General features: G+C 36.3%; 1 protein-coding gene across 1 annotated transcript; it reads right to left on the bottom strand.

Annotated features, from left to right (window-relative positions):
* Nucleotides 1-406: 406 nt before the first annotated feature.
* On the bottom strand, nt 407-15,203 carry Smp_041100 (hypothetical protein; the record flags this gene model as incomplete). The annotated part of the gene is made up of 11 exons (XM_018794472.1): nt 407-796; nt 851-1,015; nt 3,148-3,564; nt 4,688-4,993; nt 6,238-6,313; nt 7,214-7,272; nt 8,754-8,874; nt 11,117-11,337; nt 14,803-14,894; nt 14,924-15,064; nt 15,104-15,203. 11 exons carry the CDS (start codon nt 15,201-15,203, stop codon nt 407-409), a joined length of 2,088 nt encoding a protein of 695 aa, XP_018648882.1.
* Nucleotides 15,204-24,839: the final 9,636 nt, after the last annotated feature.

Here is a 24,839-nt window from a genome sequence, read left to right as displayed (position 1 = left end):
GTGATGTTAAAAGTGCAAAACAAAATCACATATTTTGGTTTCTATGATTATAAAACAAGACGATCATCGTCACATTTCAAGAAAACTATAAATAAATTCAGTCGGGTAAATTTAATTCAAGCACATTAACAGTTCAAACATTTTGTTAATACTTTGAAAAGTACTCCGATTCTATTTTACTTTTTTTGCTAACTTTGATAGCATGTACAGAACAAAGAAAAAAAATACAGCAATATTTAAGACAATGTTAGAAAATATAACTGGTCGAATGATCAAAATAATAGAAGTAATAACATTTGTTGAGGTAGAAATAATAATAACAATAATAAAAGATATTCACCGTAGGCGAGATACGGAATGATTAATATGTATAACTGCTTGTTTTTTTCCCTGCCTACATAGGAATTCAAATTTGTGCTGTTAGTTTAAAGATGCACAAATTAAGAGCTGTTTCAATATCGTATGCAACAGGGATATTTAATTCTTGAGCTAAATCAATTAAATACATACGTACACGATTATAATCTTTAATGGCTTGTTGTGAAAGTGATTTCATAGAAATATTATTATCATATAGTTGTGAAATGGTAGATTTATTGTTATCCCTTGAACAATTAAAACTATCGGTGGAATGTTGAACAGAATGATGTGAATCAATTACAATGCCATATTCCAAAGAATTAGATTTAATTGATAATTGTTCATTGGATAAAGAAGAATTTGTTCCAGTGAAATCACTTAAAACACCACTGCTATTAGTACTCTTTTTCATGTTAATATTAACAAAATTATTAATCTAAAATAGAAAATAGATAAAATAAAATCTTTTTATTGACCAATATGAACTTACAGGAAATTGTTGTCCTTTACTGTCATCGTATATTAATTGCTGAAGTGAATTAGGTTCATATTTCTCAAGAGAAATATCAGAACTATTCACACGTGCTTCATTAGGAGAATTAAACATTTGTATGAAAAGAACTACGGGTAAATGACATCCTATAGAATAGGCTGCCTGAAAAACAAAACAAAAAAGTATGAATATAAATACATGATAAGTTAAAAGGAAGTTCACAAGACCCAGTAACTAAGTAGGAATTTAAGACCAAGTTATTATGTCGTCTAGAAATATTAAACGACTGAACCAAACTAAACTTGATAGAGTATGAAGTGAATTTCGAATTAAATTGTATAGAATACCAAGTCACATAATATGAACATACATGGAAGTGAACATGTGTATAAAGCATACCATCCTCACAAAATCTAATATGAAACTAATTATCCAAGTACTACATCATCACTCTTAATAGAATTACTAACCTGAAGATTAAGGAAGTATTATCAGATTATTTGTTAGGTTACGTAACCCGTATTAAAATAGAACACACACAGAATTATTCCTAACGTTAAACAATCTAAAAGTGTGAAAAGTATTGTGTACGAGGCTATTCCCTTTATTCGCTGATCTCTAGATTATATGGACTTGTGGTGTTATGTAGTAGCGAAGACATAAGTACGGGTAACTTGCAGGACCTATTATTGGACTATTATTCTTATTGTATAACTATTCAGTAACTAGATTATCTATATCTATATTCATCTTATTACAAGCTTCATTTTGGCCTATTGATTATTATTATATGATTTACTGTTCCTAAGTTATACTCAGTTTATTGATTATTGTCTCCCACGCTTACAGACTCATTTGGCTTGGTTTTGTACAAATATTATTTTCTATTTTGTGGTGTGATGTGGCCTGTCTGTCTGATATATAAACAAAGTATGCTTGAAATAAACGATTCATATTGCCGAGGCTGCTATTGGTGTTCTGGACTCAAGTGGACGGGCTAGGCGGATTAAGGACCAATAAGGACGCTAGATTACTCAAACTAATCGAACGTCATTGTCACAGTGTGAAGACCGTAGAAGTCGTATTCTTTTGGCGGATAATTAACGCGAGCTACGTCCTTGTTTAATTCGTAAGGTCATAACGAATCAGCGACGACCTTGATCAAGACATAACGATTGGCGACGGCTAGGTCAAGTCATAACATGTGGAATTACTCAAATAAGTAAGTAAAATTTAAATTTTTACTGCAATAGGTATAATCTCATCGAAGAAACGTTAATATGAGCAAACGAGTTGAAGAACAGACTTGTAAGGAGACGTAGAGCTTCACAAACATTAGGAGGTGAATCAATAATTTAACCTTCTGATCCAGCGATTAAAATTCATATCCCTAAATGGCCATGTTACAATTTAATTTTGATTATATCATCCAAAAACGTAATAAAGCTTCCGGATAACTATTAAGTGTACATCTTCAATGCACACCTAATAATTATTAGTGTTCAAAGTTTATGTAAAATTGGTCGCAACAGCATGATAAGAAAACAATCGATATTATGACAGGATGAGTCAAACAAACGGACTATAAAAATGCACTAGCAGTTCTGGCTGAGAATGTATGTCACATACATTAAGTCATCATTTATTTTGATCCATGACACTGACTGAAGAAAGTTCAAGTCTAAAAAAGGATAAAGACAGATCAGGAAATTGCACAACTAGATGGCAGTCAACTGTTACTGATCAAAACCATCTGCTTAGATGTAGACTATATGGGTGAATTTAATTGTAAGAAAGCCTAGGTGATACAGCTGCCAATCGGCAGCAGTGAACCAATACATTCACGTTTATTCTTTCAGAAATCTTAAACAACTTGCAAACCGCCATTTTATTTTCTTCTCATCTACGTGTCTTCAATTATAATAATTCCCATTTTTGTGAGGGAGAGCAAATCGAACAAATTTCACACGCTCAAAGCTTTTATTACACATTCAAGTGTCAACGTTTATTAATATGCGCCTCTTTGAATGTCGCTCTTTATAATGTGCGCTGTTTTACTCGTGCCCTTATTAGTGTGAACCACGCGTACCACATTATCACATATGCAATGACAGTTCTATATACAAAATCGTAGACTTTTTATTACTATTAATTACACTACGTTCAAAACTCTAATTAACTTTTTCTTGAGTAGAATAGTCAATCATCTGATGCTTACAACTAGACACCTGAATTTAATAAAAAATACAAATCATAAATATACAACTACCACCAATATTAAGCAAAACTCTTACCTCCATTAAAGTAATTAAATGAAAAGAACTATTATCAATTATATACAGCAAAATTCGACAATTTTTACGGATTTCTAATTGTTGAATTTCTAAATCTTGACAAGATTTTGATAAATTCTTATTATCATCAAATGATCCATGAAAATTATTTTGTACAGCTTGATAATATGATAAATTTGAACTAATTAATTTAGGTAAAATAATATTATCTAATAAACATTGGCTGAATTTATTTCCACTCAATATTCCAGCAATGTAAACATCAAATATCACATTTTTAGAAGGTTGAGTGTTGTTCAAACGCATATAACTGTTTGATTTTGGTAACGGTAGTGATGAACAAGCAGACAAAGATGGCGTTTGAGCATCAGAATTAATCGATACGTAATTCGAATCGCTAAGAAAGCAAGGACTGAGCTAAATTAGTAAAGAAGAATCACAAGTTTAAAACACTGGAAAAGAAGCACAAATATTCAGTAACGTGATAAAAATAACTGGGTAAGATCAAGCAATCAGTCATACCTAACGCAGAACCTCGCATATGTATGTGCATTGGATAAAGTGGTTCCTTTCGTAAAAAAAACTATCCTTTGCATGAAAACAGATGGTTAGTAATTTTATTTCAAATACTGTCTGTTCCTAACCAACTCTCATTTTAAGCACAAGAACACCTGTAATTAGAATTAATGCAGTTGATATTGAATCGAAATCAGAAACATATTATATCTATATATATATATATATATATATATCGTTTATTAGATTCCATATTGGCCAATTTGCTCCGTTTGATATAAACCAGAGAATTTGGGTTTATTTACCTTAAAACGCCCGACTGGGGAGACTTTTAGCACCAAATTATTACATTTGCCAGTCTATCAATCAAATGACTAGACTATTTTTATGTACAAAATTCATACTAAATACTTACACTATACAGATGGAGCCTGTCATTAAATAAAATGGAAGAAAATTAAGAAAGCAGAGAGATTGATGTCTCGGATAAGATATGTGTGAACAGCATGTTATACTGTGGTGTGTGCTACTGATGCCGACAGATATAAGTAGTATGTATCACCAATCGAAAGTGAAATGCCTGGGGGCAGAAGGTTAAGATGATCGAAGAAAAGAGAACGAGAACAGACAATGATTGGTGTGGAAATGAAGGGACAATAAAGTCTGAGACAGTCGATTGACATTTTGCAAATGAAGTATTTACTGTATGTAGGTTGGACTTGATAATTTCGAATAAATTGAACAATGGGTAGACTGTTATAATCAGAAAATCTAATTTTTCTACTCATTGGGATATTACAAATATATTACTTTATTTACATTTACTGTATGGTTCTCAGATTTTACTAAGATATTCTGTAATTTTGTGTTCAAATACATTTGGTTATCCCAGCATGTGTTCTCATTCACTACAATACCTTCTGAAGCTTCTGTCTGATACAACAACTAAATCAAAATAAATCACACGGATGTACGTAAAAATATACTAGCCAATTTGTTTCAGTATAATTAAAACTCATTATACCTGTGATGAAGAATCAAGTGGTTGCTTGCTTAGCGGAGATTCCATTAATTCAGAACACGACTCAGTTCTTTTAGATAAATTCACCAATTGTTCGCCTACAAGGCATTCACATTTATCCCAATTACGCAACAGTTTAACGGAGAGATATTTTTTTAAGATAACCAATAATGATGGAGAATTTTGTTTCAGTATGTGCTCAGCATACAATGAAGATAACAAGTCAAAACGACCAACCTTATCCCAATAAGTAATGAAACTTTTATCAGTGGTTAGATCAACATTTAATGACTTGAATCCTTGACGAACCTTTGAAGACATAATAAAACATAAAAATAATCAGGTAACAAAATCGATACGCTATAAAATTGGAAAGAAATGCAGTAAATAACTAACAAAGTATGATGCTTGTCGATCACAAGAAAGATGTTTAGCTTAGAATGTAAAACAAGTTCAAATTAATATAATTTAAAACTGAATACGATGGCGAATACCAAATATATACCGCTAGTCATATCCTATACAGAAATAAAGACAATTTCGAGAATTAAAATTTATACATTCTAACAATTGTTGGCTGTCGTAAAAAAAATATAGTATTATACATATAATAAGATAATAATTCACGCTGAAAATTTGTAAATCATCCCGCTGATTTATGAATGATATCCCTCTTTAGTTTACTTCCGACGTACTCCAGTAGAAATCGCGCATAAAGGTAGGTGGTGACTGGGCATAAGTACAAACTACATGTCCCAGTTATTTCAGTCGATGGGGATTCATGGTCTGATCGGCTGATTTGTCATATTTGCTGAATGCTTTAAATCTGACCTCAAAATTGCTTGTCCCGTTGTCTCACCAACGCTTTGACTACACCTGTGACTAAATACTTGACGCTTACATATGTCGCCCAATTTCATAGACCGTGTTTAACAGCCATAAAATAATATAGAACGAACTAGTGTGTAGTATATCCCCATTTCTATTGGCAGACAGACATTTCATCTAATAAACAAGTGACGGATGTTGCCAAACCTCAACCAAGCTTTCTGAATTCGCGCCGAGATTTTGCCCGCTACAAACCTACAATGACTGATGAAACTATTAATCCAAGTGAAGTGGTCAGAGCGCTAGACTACTTTACTTCCTACAGTCAATTGAAATAGAATTTCGGACAAGGATATCAGTGATCCATCCAACAGAAAAGAATCATTTCAACTGAAAAATGGGATATTTGCTGGTTCAGTTATGCTTCGAGCAGAATAGAGAAAAAACTTGATAACTAGAACATATGTGGTAGCACGAATAGATGAAAAGAAGAAATACGAACTAGCAAAATCCTCAATAGATTTTTTCATAATAGTTTCTTTTCAATATTTTAATAATATAAGCACAAAGTATTAGGTGACTTCCCGTAATAATAATCAGATAAAAAGATTATTACTCCTATAAGTTATGATAAACTATACAGCATTGATGAAATCAACTAAGTAAACTGAACGTAAAAAGCTGGTAAAAAAACAATGATTACGATTATTGACAGCTAAACTAACTTGGTCATACACGATCTGACTATCAGCTGACTTGGGAGCTCGTCGAATTATTTCGTGAAATATGTTAGATACAAATCTGAAATAAAAACAACGGTCAAAAGGAAACTTTGGAAAGTCATTAACATGTTTTATTTATTTATGTATTAGAAAATACTGTGTTACAACGACAGTAAACTAAAAATTATGTCATATATTCAATGCCCTATAGTTTCAGAACGATTATAACTATTGAAATTCATCATCTGAAATGCTATTTGTGTACAAACTAATTAGTTTCTGTTCTCAGAAAAAAACCACTGAACACCAACCATAACTTCCACAAAGCTTTATTCAACTACTACTTACAAGTACGCATTCGTGATGTTGGGTTTCGCGAAATGGTATCCAATGTCGGGAGAGGTAAATAGATGTTTTTTACAGCATTATTTTAGTACGAAATATTTCTTTTATGTCTGTAAGAAATTCTGTCCAGTTTGCGTGAACGGTTTTACAATATTTGAGGGCAGCATGTGTGGGCGACATTTAAAAAATAATATCTACTAGAATCTTGGGTATTTAAATTAAGAAACTCCAATGTCTCTCTTAATCTATACATGCGTTAACAAGTTTGATCTTTGGCTACAGACCAGAATGACTAGTTTGATCGTAAATGTAGACGTAGAGCCAAATATAGTCGTCAAATAAGAATTGCAAGCACATACATTTTGGATGACACAATTTAGACACATTTTCTATAAAATTACTCCCATTCACATAATAGACAATATCTCAACACGACTGGACAATTGTATGGTAAACAGTTGTTTTGTTACCTGATTTCTATGCGGTAATTTTGATTTCTGACTATTTCCTTGATGGTTGGAGCAGACTGGAGAGTGAAGTGAAGTTAATCACTGAGATTTTTAAAAACATCAGTTTTTTTATGTGTCTATAGATACATCATTTTAATAGGGAATATAAAACAAAACAAACTCACGATATCTTATTCATTAATTCCCTGTCCTTATTTGTTATAGTTTCCGCAAATTTGAATCTCTCAAAAAAAAATAACACAAAAAATAAGGAGAATATTAAATTACAACCAGCCATTCAAAAACTTAGTTTTTTCGAAAAAAAATACATATCAGTAATATTTCCAGACATATCAACAATTTATTATACTGTATTGTTCAAGCTTAATTACCAATGACCCACTGTAGACCATACGCAACAAATATATGTTCTCACTAGGAAACCCACAAAACAGAACAAATCTTTAAACTGCACAAAACCCATAATGTGGCTCAATATTACTCTTTGTATCTCTTAGCAACATACCAGCTGGAATTAGTGCACTATGGTGAACATAGTCGACTCTAAAGATTTAGACAATTAACACCCCTTTGTAGAGACAGTACTATTAACCAACATAAACAATTTCATGAGACGATAAACCGATGAAATACTGAAATGAATGCTAATGAAATGATTACTTCACTAATTGTTAGAAAGAATAACTAACTGACAGAACCGGATCACAAATTCACAACAAATAGATGTCAAATAAAACCACTGGGCTGTTGAATAAGCAAATTATCTCTATGCAAAATGTTCTATCAAGATTGCGTGACTATAAGTTATGTTTGTCAAATATATGCAATCTGTTATTTTTATGCACCTTTATCGAAGATATTCATTTGAAGGCAGTGTTTTTTTCGAATCCCTCACGAATTAATCAGTCAATTATTTAGTTATTATGAACATAGGACCTGGCAAAATGTCTGTTGGTTTAAATTATCATAAGAAGGCTCAAGAAAACCACTGACGCTTTTAGTTACGAAACAGAAACACTTTGAGTGTTCATATAGTTGAAGATCAAATTACGGTAGAAAAAAGTCCATACTGAGGAGGGGGAATAGGGTGAAAGTAAAAGTTCATTTACTGTTTCCTATCAAACACTAGTATAGGCATATATTAAATGTTGTGATAATAGTGCAGTTGCGATCCGTTAGTGGGACAAAAATATACCTTTCACAAAAACTGAAGAGTACTTGAAATGAATGGAAAGCACCATTATTTCACTAACGTTGCCACAGAAGAGACTTAAATCATTTCATGCAGGTAATAGGATGGTCAAAAATAAGACCTAATTTTAAGGTCGTAAATCATTGAAGGTTGAATGATATACAAAACCGATATCCTTTAACTGACTATAGCATCTAATCATATTTATTTTGTTGCTATTAATTTCTGAGTAAGTATGTTACTAGGTAGGAAAACTTATTATGTCTGCTAGCGGTCTTATCAACAGTTTATCTATAGATTAGCATTGTATCCACTCACTTAACAGTCCCGAAAAATTCCTGATTGCGAATCACATAATTATCTTCCATAACAGTTCAATATGGGAACTTCTAAAAACTCAATGGGTGTATACTGTGAAGCAACAGACATGATTAATGAGCGAGTTCATTAGTTTGATATCAAGAAAATGTTCCACTAACGAAACAATCAAGGAAATTAATAAAGCAACTTACTAAATGACTATTATGTACAGCAAAATTTACAGCAGTTTTGACTTCTGAAAAACATGGTATCTTGAGACGCTTAATCATTTGAATAAAACAATTCATAGCCTCTTCTAAGAAGTAGTATTCCCTAAAAGAATCAAGACAAATCTAGCAAAGTATAAACACAGATAACTGAGAGAAGAAAAATCTGGCCTCAGTCTTCTACAAACTATTTTTACATTTTTATAGACCTAAAAACATCTTGACTTATAACAGAAGATTGACATACGCAAATCAATAAAAACAATACCGTTAACTTGTTAAAATTATTCAATCTCTGAACAGAAGACAGCTATAAGATTGTGAGACATCAGAAGTTCATATCCTAATCAAGGATATATTACAAAGTGCGCAGTGTTTAATCTACTTGAAAACATCACGTCACCGTTTGAAGTCTTAAAATTAAACCTGAAAAGAAACAAGGTAGAAGCTACACTTGAATGTTGGATGGAAATTTAGCAAGAATAGTCGCTCGTATTTAGAGACCAAACAATCTCAACATGATAAACCTCAAAATTCAAAGAAGATTTTATCGTTAAAGATTTGAAGGACTTCGGTTAGTGTTGAAGCCACTAAGAAACTGACATGGCGCGGGAACCCTTAATTTTTTAAAACCACAAATATGTAATTTATACAGCAAACTGATGCATAAATTATTACAAAAAGAACATAGAAGAACCACCACAACACATTAAATTATGAACGAAATATTCACAATAAGCTGTATTTTTGTTTTTGTCGTGCAATTTACCATATACACTTCACGGACTATACCACACGAGAACGGCGACCTACACTAGGAACATTTGCTAACCGAATAGAAAATTTATAAGTGTGAATAAGTTATTAGTGGACAACACCTTATTTTTATATTCCTCTACATCGATACCGTAAAAGCAGGGGGCTTTTAAATTTATTAGGTGGGTGTATTCTTATTTAAATTAGATATTTTGCTTAAATAATATACCGCTACCATATGATTGTTTTATCCGTTCCTTCGTAAAATTATCTCGTTTAACATAGCATACTTCCTGTTGTTTCTCTGTACGTAACGTTTCTCCCATAAAAACAAACATAAAAATCTATGGAAGCAGATGATAATAATGTTGGGGGGAATTTTTTAGTGGTTGAACTAATCCATTAGCGATAAACGAGTTACATATTCGAATTTAACCCCTTACCTTGCTGCATTCAACCATCCGGAAGAAATGTGGCCAAAAATGCACTTTTATGGCTTCTTTTCATATATAACAGATAAAATATGGCTAGTAGTGGAATCCAGAATGGGCGTTTCACCCTATTTGGGACTCACCAGATGGATGTACCTGCATCTCAGATTAGATGTCCACTATAGGATTTGAACTCAATACCTCACGTCTCAAACGCCAACGCGTTATCCACTTAGCCACTGAGTTTAGGTAGTCACTCACTAGTGAAATCTATACACCTAGTTGATGAGCCCCAAACAGGATGAAACGCGAGTCCTGAATCACAGCACTAGCCATATCCCATCTATTCTATACAAACTTGTGTCATAATGGCTATATAGAGCCAATCCGCATAGGGTGAACATATGCCAACTAAGATTGAAAAAATCTCGGTCAAAATATCAACAACAGGACTACCCAAACCACTAAAAATTGGATTGAGATTGCTCTTTTTTGAAAGACTAATTTCATTGTAACAAGGCATCGAAAAAGTACACAACCAAAATTAAATATTATTGTGCAAAAATACTAAAAGAAAGGGTCGTAGAATCAGTGAATAAATGAATAACAATAATATTTGATAAGAGTTAACATTTTCACCACTAAATGTCTTTGTATCCCCCAAGGGTTATAAGAGCCTACTCTTCCTCTCTAAACGTTTCTTTATGGTCACGCATTTATAGCTTCTGACAGGTAAGTTCTACAAAGTCCCTTCACGTGATGTGCATTAATACAAGTAAGAACACGAAAATCAAACGTCTGGTGTATAAACCGGGTTGATGGATACGAAGGGTCTACTTAGAGTCGAAAACTTCAGTCTCAAATGTATGAGGCCCAAGGATCCTGAGGAAACGGATGGCCTATTTTAGTCAACAGCCACAATAGGACTGGATATCTTGAGGTTGTTTCACTGCCTGCTTACACACAAATATGATGAATAATCATAAACAAAGTGTTTTACCCGCTTCAAAATATACTACGTGAACTAGATAATAGTTACTGAACTAAACTTGGATGTTTCTTCATAAAATACATACATTATAGTAAACACCTTAGCTAATATAGTATACTGTATACCCAAGATTTCAATCACTATCATGAAAAAATAAGTATTCAACTTACAATTTGGCAATATTTTCACCAACTGCTGAAGGAAAATCGGTGCATTCAACCTTAGATATACATAAAACTAGTGGCTTTTTTTGAGAAGCAAGGTATGTAGCTTCTAAAAGACTGACCAGTCCTCTTGTTCTCCAGTTCTCAAAAACAAACAATAGTATGTCCGATACTGATTTCGCCTTCCTTTCCAGTTCCATGAGTTCAGGTGACCAGTCATCTACCTGCTACACTTTATAAATAAGAAGAAAAGTTGAAATCCAGTTATATACTTGGTGGCATCAGTGAAGTGATTACATTAACTTGATATAAAGTGTAGATCAAAACTACATTATTAGATCGAATATGTCGTGATTCTATATTGAGACATAACAGTGGTATGATATTCTCCATAGATAGCCAATAGTCTAAGGAAAGTCATCTTCATAAAAAATATGAGTGGATAGAAAATGTTACCCTTAAAGTTAGCGTACCCATTCTTGGTCACAGATTCACAGTGCAGATGATAATATATAGGATTAATGAATTGAAGGGTATGGCTAGGACCAAACAGTAGTTCATTGGGTTCTGTGGTTTTGCTACCAAATCAACAGGTTCATTGATACCGGTTTGTTTGTTTGTTTTCTCTCTTAAGTTTCAAAAGAAGCATTCTCCCATAACGCGGATCTCTGGGATGCGTTAACTGTTTGCACATGACTGTAGCTACTACATTGACGTGGTGGTCAGCCTTGCCTACCGTGATGACTTAAACAAGCCATATTGGTTAAAACACGTTTCTTTGGGTCCTACCATGCCAAGCAGGTCGGCTGGAGAACTGTAAGACTAAAAGCAGCAAATTAGGGTCCAAGGTCAAAGTTGTACTGTTGACTGTAGAGGAGTTTGACAATAGTAGGGTGTTTCTCTTGGACGACCAGTATTTACAACGATGTTGCCTTCTCACAACAGAAGGAAGGGGTTGTAAAAAGTCGACCCTAAAAATGTCACATCACCTTACCCCACTGATTTCCCTCCCCGGCGGTAAGGCCTTTTGAAGTGCGAAGCTATCATAACAAAAACTTACTATGAAAAAGCCGTGCGCGATCGACATCACGTAGTTGTCCCTTGGGCTCTGCGATCACGCTCCTATGCCGCTAAGACAACCACTAATTCAGCTTCTTCAGCTCCCTCAAGAAGAGATATTCTTTCACGGAGTGGACATCCGGGAATCGACAACCGCCATCACACCTCTATCAGCACCTGAGATCATCTTGTTGAATATCAAATCCCTCACTCGATTCTTAATAATTCCTCCATTCCCACGACTAACCTTTATCATTTAATTTTATCATCACGCCCCACCAATGCTAATGAGTTGAGTTTATGAAATGTTATTCCTGGACTCCTCAAACTAAAATCAAAACTACATTTTGGAGCTTTAAATGTTCTAATCTTGTGTCAAACAAGACAACATATTTCGTTACCTCAGACTCTGGAATCTCGCGCCATCGATATATGCTGCGCCTCCAGGACCCAAGTACTGTCATTGGTCTGACCTCACCTTGTCAACATAAAAGACCGGCACGATTTACTCTTTGTGTTTCTGAGGTCTCAACAGCCACTTCCCGTGGCCTCACTGGTGTAGGTATAGCATTAAGTTTAAAAGCAGTACAGGCTCTGTTAGACTAAATTCCAATAGACAGTCGCTTGTGCGCTGTCCGAACAAACGGGACAGCAAGAACCCGAAAAGACAGGAACACAGGCCGTTGTCTTTTCGTTTTTTCTGCCTACGCTCCTACTGAATGCAGCTCGCATAAAGTTAAGGATGGATTTCATGGGACGTTATCCTACCTCCAAAAAGCTAGACGCTCTGATGTAATAGTGGTCAGTGGTTTTAATTCTAAACTAAACCAAAAGGTTCGTGGGCGAATCTTACGACTTCGTCTAGGCGAACAGATAATGGTAAACATCTGTTGTAACTATGTTCAGATGACCATCGATTTCTAACAAACAACAACATTAAACACAAAAAGAAACATCATTCGATGTGGCGACCTTCACAACCGACTCATCGATGGACTCAAATAGATCACCTTGCTATTACCCTCGTTTGAGAGGCTTAACTGAAGGCTGCTGTTCATTTTTGAGCACATGTTTAGACTTGGAACATACTCTAATTTGAGCATATATTTGTTTGCGTCTTACTGGACATAGAAAAGTCACATGCCCCCAAATGCCCTGGTACAGCCGAAAGTGGGGAGAGTCCGTTCTTCCTCTCGAAATGCCCACATGGCCACGCGTTACAGTCACTGCCAGGAGAGTCCTTCTCACTGCCTTGTCGTGGCAGGGGTGTTGTTTACGAAATTGAGAGGACAAAAAGTGAATGTCCGGCGCTTTAGCCAAGTTGGTGGATACGGAGGACCCACCTAGGGGAGTTGGAAACCCTGATCTCGAACCAATGTTGTACATGGGCTCCAGGATCCGGAGGGAACAAATGGCGTATGAACCTATTGTTGGTCACCAGCTGCCATGGGGATGCATCTTCAAACGTTGCTCCACCACCTTGTGGATTAGAATTCAGGTCAAAAGCTTGAAGTGCGGCCTCCTAAGAAAACCACCCGCTTCGATCTGGGCGACCGGGCAGTATTCCAGCCCTCAGACAAACCAATGACAACTGCTACTGGCCTCATTGTTATTGTGTAGCGCATATGTATTTGGTGCCTCCTTGTACCAATGTTTATGCGTTCAAATAAATAAATAAATAACCCAGTCAAAGAGTATGCGTCTTATTTGAAACTTAATGCTGCACTGATAGACTTTAAGTTGATGTCAAATCCTCATATCTACAAAAGAAGAACCGTTTTGGTTTGCCGCAGTGGTTGGGTGAGGTTAAGTGAATGACCACATTTGGTTCTGTATGAAGGTTTTGGAGATAATATATATTCATGACATTTGGTATTATAGTCTTGTTTACCAAACACTGCTCTGTAGTTTAATGCGACTGCCAGAATAACACGATAATGAACTATGAAATTCAAAATAATTTATGGTCCATCATTAAACAAAAATGGGACGAAGCTAACATAACATAAATGACAAGCAGATAAGTGTGTAGCTACTTATCAACCATACAACAGTAAGACTGATCAGTATGTTGTTGCAAACTTATAATTAATTACATAATGCTAAAATTGGTAATATATGGTCTTCAAACCCTAATCTTTCTGATTACTGCTTACACTCTTACTACCTCTAACACTATGGGATTTCAATCGACAACTGCATCTTCGTGTTAATGTGGTATGACAACTCGAACTGATGTACGTACATACAAAGCTTTATGTCGTGACTGACTGACTTTGATGCTATTGAGTAGATGAATGTTCTTAAGGTCACTTTAACACCGCTCAAAGATCGTCCATAAATCATAGTCTTACATTCAAAATATTGGAATATGAAACGGGTGTACTCAACGTTATGCTAATGGAATCATAGCCCAACTTTCTGATACCCTCAAAAAAGATGAAACTTTTAATGCTGCGAAATAGCCTGAAAGTTTTCTTGAAGTATGCGGCAGTTATAAAAACCCTAGTCCAATTCATCCTAAAAAATCTGAACCCAGACGTTGATGAAAGTAATACTGGTTTAAATTTCATATGCACCATGGTATTGAAGACGAATACCCACTCAAAAAAACCTAATAAACTCACACTAACCGGATTATAATATGTGAGGCCAAGACGATCGAGAATCGGAATAGCCACTTCTTTCCTCCAAGTGGTTGGATTACAAGCTCCCCCAAGGAAAACTTCACGAGTAAGAGAACATCAAACTTACAGTCATATCTATTTAGTCCGAAACTCGCCTCCAAAGAAGTCACGATTGTAGAATCCAGTGCACAAGCTGCATACAAAATGACATCTGAGTAACGAATCCGATTGATGGGATAACGAAGAATCCTAGGTATCGCCAACATCTCTAGAAATGTAAATAAACTACTCGACAAGAGTAACGCACGTAGTTCAACTGGTAGTGGTAAACCTAACAACTGCAGAATATTTCTTACATCACTGACACAACAAATTGTCGATAACTGTAGCATGTATGCTGATAGCATCATGAAAGATTGCGTACCAAGTATATAAATACTGGTGGTACTATTTTCTGTTAAGTTTCCTGCTTAAACAACTAACACGGCTCTAAGGTCTTGTTGAATATCTCAGCCACAATCACATTGTGATGAGAACACCGACCACAAGGTCACATTTGTCTGAGCGGTTAGTCTGAAGGACAGGCAACTAAGCTTGAACATCATCCATGAAAAATTTCTTTTGCCCTGACAATAGAAAACAATCTCTTAACAATCCTTTGAAGCTAGCAGCGAACGACTCACAATACATCTGGTGGCAAACTACGTTATATGAGATCAAGTCTGTGTTGGAAAAGAAAGATATATTATGTGGCTGTAAAAAATCTCCAGAATAGATAGTTCTGTAAATATTTGGCATTGGCGCTGACCTCATTAGGTTTACTGGAAACACCTAACTGATGACTCATGGTCACGCATCCATACAAGGTCAGGAGTGGGTACATCGTGTTACGCATCTCTTGTGCAAGGCCAGTGAAATGTCACTGAGTCCTAGTCAAATCATCCGGCAGTTGGGTCACTGAATATTGGACAGACCACCGATCCCTTTCAAAATCAAACACGACAAACGCGCATCAGTTAATCATACGCCATGGACTGGCGCGTGCGGTGGTGGTCTCACTAACATCTCTGTACCCATTCTTACTAATATATTTACGCAATCACGCCCTTTGTGTTATACAGTCTTCAAAGCAGCCATAGTACTTTGATGCGTTGACGGTTTGATCCTACCTAAACTCACTAATATGTTTCTGTTATAGCGTCCTTTGTGTTATACGGTTTTCAAAGTAGCCATTGAACCTTGATACAGGGAGAGGGTAATCCACGTTCGGTGCTGACCATGAGGTGTAACTTCGAAGTTAGCTGGTTCGTTACACTATTCCGTCTCACTCGAGTAGGCCCCCAATCACTCGACGTAGATCATCTGCATTGATGATCTACATATAGATATACATAAATCTGTGTCCCAAGTAAATTTTATACCAGTGAACTGCCAAATATCTAACAATCCATCAGTCCTATCCATACCAATTGGAACAGCAGGTATTTGAATGCATTCAGATTTTCGAACAGCCCCATAATTTAATGTACTGCTTCAAAATGATTGTGTATTTGTTATGTTACGATAACAATAGTGAATGGTAACTTTGGGATCCATTGATGGACCAATATTATGCATATAATTTTTATCGTATATTTGTTAAATAATTAAACTACTTATATTCATGTTCCTTTTATTGTGAGCTTTATTTTGACTCTTGGACTATTATTGTACGATTTACGATTCCTGAGTTATACCCAGTCTATTAATTGCTGTTCCCCCTATTCACAGTCACATTTGGTTAACTCTTGTACAAATGTTATTTTCCATTTTATTGGTACGATGTGGTCAGTCTGTTTGGTATATAAACTCAATATTTTTGAAATACAACGATTCATATTGCAGAGGCTGTTATCGGTGTTTTGGACTCAACTGGCTGGGCTAGGCAGAATCAGGATCGATAAGCGCTCTAGGCTGCTCGTACGGTTTTCGTGTGTTACTTTTCCAATCGGTAATTCACTGCTCTCTGATTGGCGGTCTTATCACGTCATACAATAACTGGGCATCCACTCGGTCACAAGATATAACAGTATTTTCGTCGACTACGTCTAGGGTTTACACAAAACAGACTTCAAATTCATGGTCTTTTTCATAAACCTATTTATATCTGTATAGTTTCTGGAGATATGACGCTTTAAGTTGAGCTTCAATCCCATGTTTAATCAATGGGTTATATCTCAGTTTTGATGCGAACATGAAATAGAACACTATGTTTTCTACAAGTATGAATTTAAAACTACCAGACTGCTTTAAAAAGCCGCGGAATTCAACTCGTGGATACCGCGTGTATCTTAATAGTCATGCTTCGTGTAGGGTGAGAAGCTCGGCGTAACATGTAGAGTAGAATCAATACCACATACCTTTAGTCATAAAGTTGATAAAGGTCTCAAGGCTTCTAACTGCCATGAATTATTTGGATCATGAATCAATCAATGTCAAACCACCATTGAAAGACCAGAAGCACTGGACTGCTGTTTCGTTGAAATTAGACACTAACAGCGTTGGATGCCGGCTCAGTGGTCTACAGGTCAAGTGTTCGTGTGTGAGACAGAAGGTCCTGTGCGCTGGATCATAAATGCTGACTGATGAGGAATCTCATACCAGGACAAAACGGAGTTTTCAACGGTGGTCTAACATTGATTGATGTATGATTTCAATCTAAACTAAGCAATCTTCACGGCTATATACTGATGATATGTTTAAATTGACTTATGAGTCAGCTGGATTTACAGCATTCTCTTGATTAACAACTACGAGAAAAATGAGTGTCGTTAATTCTTAGTTCAATATAATTTGGCTGCCTTCTCGTATTTGGAACGAGAATGTACAAACAATCGTTTAAGGTGGACAAAATCTGAAATCCATAGGCATTTTCATGATGTAACAAGGTTGAATGGTTGAGAGTTGGTCGACAACATCTAAGTAATGTCAAAGATTGTAGTCCAAATATACATTTAATTCTTTATTTTATTTAGTTATTATATTTCCTATTATTTTGCATTGTGTTGAAAACATTGTTTTTGAAAATGACAATCTCGCGCTCCGACCGTTCTGTTCCAAGACCTGAATAAAGACATCTTTATACACAATATGCCACAGATATTCGGAATTCGACGATGCCTTTACACGTTACACCTTCATAATCGACGTATACTAACTCAGTCAAATCAAAATTCAGAAATGAAGGAGTTCGAAGATACGTTTGGAAAGCTGTCGATATGTAGAGGAGTGTTTAGTCTAGGTAGATTAGCAGTTGCAAGAGATAAGTAACACGGTGTACTCACTCGTGATCTGGTGTGGATTCGTGACAATGAGTCATCAGTTAGGTGTTTCCAGTAAATCTTTTGAGGTCAGCGCCAATGTCGAATATTTACAGAATTATCTATTCTAGGGATTCATATAACGTTAGAGCTCACTATGGGCTAGCGTGATAGTGGCATCCCTATGACTTGGTTTAGGCAGGAGTATTAACCCAACGAGTTCGTCGTCGGCAACCAGTCTCCTGATAGCCTGCAATATTCAGCAGCGTCTGGTCATCTTTCCTTTCCGTGAAGAGCATGTGGTACAATATAGTGATGAAAAACAGGTACAACAAAATTTTCGATTCATCGTAAACTTAGTCGTTATTTTGTCTTTTCCAGCCGTGCTGGAAAAGAACACAGAATATGTATGTATATGCCGAATTACAATCGTACGTGCATGGAGACACAAAACAGGCAAAAAAAGAAAAACAAACTTTTATACATGCGTTTCTTACACATGCAATAGCGTAAAAACGATTTTTGAAGAATGATTTTTTGTTTATTCTTGAAAAAATAAAAATTATAAAAATATACATATATAGGCGAACATGCATATGAGCACATAAAAGATAAGTTTTTTTTAATATTCAATGGGAGGAAAAACTGATACAAAACAAAGTGGTATGTAGTGTCATGAGTGCAGTAATCGTTCAGGTGTAATGGAAACCTTACCCTTCTTCCAGAACGTGTTGTTTTCAGCTAGTTGTCAGATACCACAGAAGTGTCATCGTGACTGTTGATTATTGAGTGAGGTATCGCAATTGTGAGGCTTGTGAAGTTCGATTGTGCCGGAGGGAAATCAACATGATTAGGGTCTCCTAAATATGATGCTATAAGAATAACAATGCTGCAGTCATCATTAGCTCCATTTCTATCGACGATATTCTATTTAGGTTTACGATGAAGAACTTTAAAGAGTCCTTTGCACGTCATTCCGAGAGGTCATCGTAATAAATCTCGATATTCAAGAACGTGTGTGTAGTGTCGTAGGGCAGGCTGAACGAAATTACCAGCTGACTGCAGTCGAATGGAAACAGGTTTAACTGAACGCATTGCGTTTGTAAGCCTGCTTGTGTGAGAGATTAGATCTATATCCATCGAAAAAGATGAAAGATTCACGAATTCCCATGGAAGTCGAAGGTACGTTCCATAAACAAGTTGTGCTGCGATGTATCCTACGTTACCTTACACTGCATTGTGAATACCAAGTAAGATCAGTAAAAGGGCGTCGGTCCACTGTGAAATGTTTGCAGCTGACAAGGAAGCGTTTAGCTGTCGATGAAAGTGTTCTATTAACCAGTTTGCTTGTTGGTGGTAGGCAGTCGTTCTGAATGGCGTGATTCTTAGTAGTATAGTCAGACAACGGAAAAGTTCAGATTCAAACTGGCGTCATGGTCTGCAGTAATAGTTGAATGGCAGCCGAAGTTTGCTACCCACCGTTCGACGAACGAGTGGGTCACTGTTTCAGCAGTAATGTCCTTGATGGGTACTTCTTCTGGTCATCGGGTGAAATGGTCTACACTACTTGAGAAATGAAAGTGTCCATTTGAATCTGGCGAAAGTCCTACCAAATCCAGATGTACATGGTCGAAACGAGTATCGGGATTTTAAAAGAGCTGAAGGGAAATTTGTTGAGTCTAATCACCTAAGATTTCTGTCAGCCTACACACGAGCGTTCCCACTCCCTCTAGTCTTTAATTATACTAAGCCAGCAAAATCGTTCCTCTATGAGCTTCATAGTTGCAGGAACACCGTCTAGAGAAGAATGCCAAAGGTTGCCAGATGTGGTTAACCAATTGTTGTAAAATTTCCCTGGTTGCTGAGTTGAATGAGTCTACTAAGATACTGATGGGTGCGTGAGTATCCTGATGTGCAAGTATGGTTGCATCTGCGATAAGTTCCTTAACTGTAGAGAAGGCTTCTCTCTAAGGAGTCAGTTCCTATTTGGCATTTCTGAATGTCTACAGTAATACCGTATTTTTGTAGTTGTTCGAAAACAAGGTCCAGATGTTGGAGATGAGATTCTCTATTCAAACTTGAGATCGAGCAGTCAACTACATAGGCATTTACGAAGTTAATACCTCAAAAGACGTCATCGATTAATCTCTTAAGCCAAAAGATTCCTAAGTCCATCATATGTCCGAATTTATTTTAAGCAAACCTCAGCTATTCGGGAGCCAGTCGACGCGATTTCGAGAATACAGGTGGTCCTGTAGTCGAGATGTGATGTGTAGCGTTTCTCGTTACACATGGAAATTTCGGTTGCATTCGGTATATCTCAGGGTACTTACCGAGTATTTGTTGGTAGTATGGATCGACCGTATACCTTACTGTGACTGGAGATAATCTGCAACCGGAAAAAGGAGTTACACAAACAGATAAATTAGTGTTTCCGTATACTAACATACGTTGGCACCTATTGATGAGTAAATTATGATGTTGTAGGAGGTCTGTACAGATGATTGGCATAGAAGCATCTGCAACAACGAAAATCCAGTTGATGTGTTTGCGCAAACCCATGTTCGGATGAACGTGCCGTTTAACATATGTGGCGATCGGTTTTCCACTTGCCTCCTGTAAGTTTAAAAACGGCTCCTGCAGCCGATCTTCGGAATTGCTGAAAGAAGGCTTACTTGTGAACCAGAATCAACGAGGTAGCGAACTTTCGTTATCAAATTTGTGGCGCATAACAGACGACTACATTCTCCAGCTACGGTAGCCGTGAACGCGTGTTAGTTCGGACGTCTCCCGAAACATTTTTTCATGTCGTTCTGTTTTGGGTTCGGGAAAATGCAGAGTTTCCTATAATTTCTAGATTTTCCATACTGGTTATGATTCCAGCACCAGTCGGGTCTATCTGAATCTCTTGATCTGGAAACAGATCTTTTTCGTAAAGTACTCCCTCCATGGGTTTGTGATCGTCTACGGTCATGACGAATAATAAGTTAATTTGTCGGAGTATGACAGAGTTCTATGGCGTAATTTGGCGTCGTTTGAGGTTTTACTTTGACTGAAGAAACCTCGGCGTCGGAAGATTTGGCGATCTCTAGAATATGGTCAGCAGATGCAGTCAGCTCGTTGACGTCGTTGTTTTGGAAGGGAACAAGATCTTCCTGCACTTGTTGAGGAAGCCTAGACAAGGATAGTTTTCTAACCAGGCTGTCGCCGAAAATCCTTTGACGAATTACCTCTCTCGTTCGCAACAACATGTCCGTCGGTGAACTATGTTGTTCATAGATGTTATTGAAGAGTTGACCTATATATATATATATTGAAAATGTAGTAAGTTACCGAACCATAAACATAACTTCAGTAGTATCTAGAGTGATGGAAAAAGTAGTTGACGGGGCAGTAGCCCAACGTCTTATTACTTATACCCTCATTCAGGTCTCACAGCATGGATTTCGCAGGGCCAGATCATGCTATACATGCCTAGTAGACCACCTGAATGATAAATCACTGAAACGAAATGACGGACTTCTTGTATCAGTCCTATTTTAAATTTAGGAGAGCTTTTGATAAGGTTCCACACGAAAGGTTTTGTCGACAATTAATTCCTCTATATCTGACTCGAATCAATAAATAATATCCCGTTAACTGAATATTTAACGTAGGCTAAATCTCCTAGTAAAACTATGGGTTTACTCGAGATTATTTAAAAGCCTGAACACCAGTTATAGAGATAGTTTATTGTTGAAGTTTGGTAAAATCCGCAAGCGTGCAGATAGCAAGCACACAGGGAAAACAAGTGAGTGAGTATGTGTGCGTGTGTCCATAAGTGTTAAAAGATCCATATATATTTATGAGTGGTAATAGATTGTGGATAAATTATTGATTGTCTTTGCTTACAACCAATGAGAGAACAGATTACAGAGTGATGTACAGAATGAGCTCAATCAGACTCACATAAATTTAAAAAGTGGATTAAATGTCCATATTACAGAGAACACACAAATAATACAATATTGAATGGGCTTGTTACAGTTTCTAGTCAAACTACAGTTCTTCAGATTCAACAATCCACTCTATTCTTGGTTTGTTTCATTCGAAACAGAACACAAACTAATGGTGAAGTACGAGTATTGTCTCTTTTCACTTAGACTAATGATTAGTGGAGTCATCCAGCGAAGTATATTAAGTCCACTTTTTCTTGTGTATATAAAAGATGTATGTTATATCATGAAATTCAAGAAATCATACTTATATTCTGATGATCTCAAAATAATATACAGCTATAAGCCTGAGACTCTAAATGAAATTTTTCCCTGATTCAAAATGACCTCAATAACTATCTGAAGAGAAAATTGTCAATTACGATTTTACCACAACAAGTGCAGGATCATGCATTTTGGAAATCATCGCTATGAACTACAACTTGACTTAAATAAAAGTAGGGTCTATACACTTAAATCAGTACACAATCTAGGAATGAATTATACAGGAAACCTAAACTTTGAAGGGCATGCCTCCTCGATGACCCAGCCTACAGACTAAGAGGAAACGCATATACACTACTTATCTTTAAACATCAAAAACGAATGCGTCATAAGTTTTTTACAGTGCGTGGAACAGGTTGTCAATACCTACTCGTAAATGTTACACTCTGATCAAATTAAAAAGGCTATTAACCTTGTTACTAGACTCTAAAATGCTTCATCAACTATTCCTTGAACCCCCGCTCAACAATGCGGCACTTTAATATGGACCGCCTAATATCTAGACAGAACAAGAATATAGCGAACCCCATTGTTGTTAATGTGAATATAACCAAATTACAGAACACATGGTTTGTCCTCTCGAACTATTCATTGGTTATTAACCGTGGCCTTCTGATCCTAAACTTCATCTTCAGATTCTGAATCTGTCTAAAGGTTAAAGATATATTATTCTTTCTATTACAAATGGACAGATAACTCACTGATCTTATGGATGCTGATCAACTGATACCGAACATAAGAAGCAAAAAATGTCCTAAATCCTTATGAGTTGCTGAACGTTTTATTTACTTTACCCACAAAATTTTACAATCTTCTATTCTTTCACATCCTTTGGTTTGCCATCAGACCTTAACATCTCTTGACCACACATAATCTGAACAGTCTCTTATGGCTTATACCACTAGTTGTCTTCGTAGCGGTATGATATACTAAATGGATGTCTAACCCATAATACTGTAGAACATCATTTTTGATGGTCTATGTCGAAATGATTGGGGGTCTACTACAGTTAAACGAGAATGGTGACGAACCAACTAACGCTAAAATCACACCTCGCGACCAGCACCTTACGTGGATTGCCCCCATCGACGTAACAAGGGGTCATGGATGCTATGGAGACTGTACAACACAAAGGACGTTATTACAAGAATATATTAGTTAAGGTACAACCACGAAAGTACAGAAGCGAAAGTACAACCACTGCCGCGTGGGCCAGTCCATGGCGTATATTTTGATTGGTGCGCGTTGACTATCCTTGACAGGGATCAATGATCTGTTCGATATTCCGTGACCCTACAATACCAATCCTTTATCCATCTGATTTGCTTGTGACATGGAACTCTTAGAGACAGTGTATTCGAACTATGGGCATTGAGTAAAGCAATATTCATACTTACAACAAACGTAAGAGAATGTAACACCACGAAAGGAGAGAGTGGGGCGTTACTGACCAGCAAACATGATCGTGGGGAGACAACTTCAGTCAACACGTGTCTGTAGGGCAGAAAAATTATTTTAATTACGGCTCCTTATGATCTAGTGGAATGTCACGAACCAACAGAATTGATGAGGATTTATTTATGCAAAATACCTCTTTAAATCGTGTTTAAAACACTTAATTGGTCTCACTTCTTACCGGGTAATCCTATAACAAGCAAACTAGACAATTCGCTAAAAACGAAGCCTGCTCAGGACCCTAAAATGTCTACAAAAAGGGCTCAGATAGCTTCGACGAAGAGAGACAGTCATCAGTGTATCAGAATATTGTTTTTGGCAATATATTTTATAATTAAACATAATCCCATACTTTCAAGTTTCCATCTGAACCACCTTCATTTATATAATTGCTTATCCACTCACACCTTGTTTACACTTATTTTCTTTAACATATCAGAATGCTCTTGCTTAATAAGTACCTTAATAACACAGAAATAGACTAAGTAGTTATACCTTAACTTTTCCTCCATGAACATTGCTCTGCCTCTCGTCCTTTCCTTTTCCAGCCCCCTTGAGATACGCCAACGAAAACAGATATGGAACGGGCGACTTCATCCTGCCTCAGATATTCCAGAGGGATATTAAGTTCTGGTTTCTAAATGCCCTCAATTTCATATGGATCTATTCTCGACCTTTAGGTGAGTGTTAAGACGCAACCTTCATAAAGCGCGCCAACGGTGATATTAACAATACGTTTCTTACTAAAACCACCTACGTTCATGTTTTATAATATATCAACACATCTGGGTGATTTACTGCAGTGAAAACTGTAACTTTCGTAACAATTTGATTTGCCTGTGAACTGGCATGCCTCATGTAATGAACTGTTATTTGAGAATAAGTTATTATTATTGTTATATTTATGTTTATTAAGCTTCATATTCTCGACCTGATCCCAGTCCTGCAATCGGTATATATCTCCCTTCTTATATTACATCCCAGTTTGCACAAGATTCGGAGAAACGTGTTTAATTTTGAGGCTGTCAGC

Source organism: Schistosoma mansoni, chromosome 1 (genome assembly GCF_000237925.1).
Source record: "Schistosoma mansoni strain Puerto Rico chromosome 1, complete genome".
Taxonomy (NCBI): Eukaryota; Metazoa; Platyhelminthes; class Trematoda; order Strigeidida; family Schistosomatidae; genus Schistosoma; species Schistosoma mansoni.
Note: the sequence above shows the minus strand (reverse complement) of the source record. Positions and strands in the feature narration are given on the sequence as shown.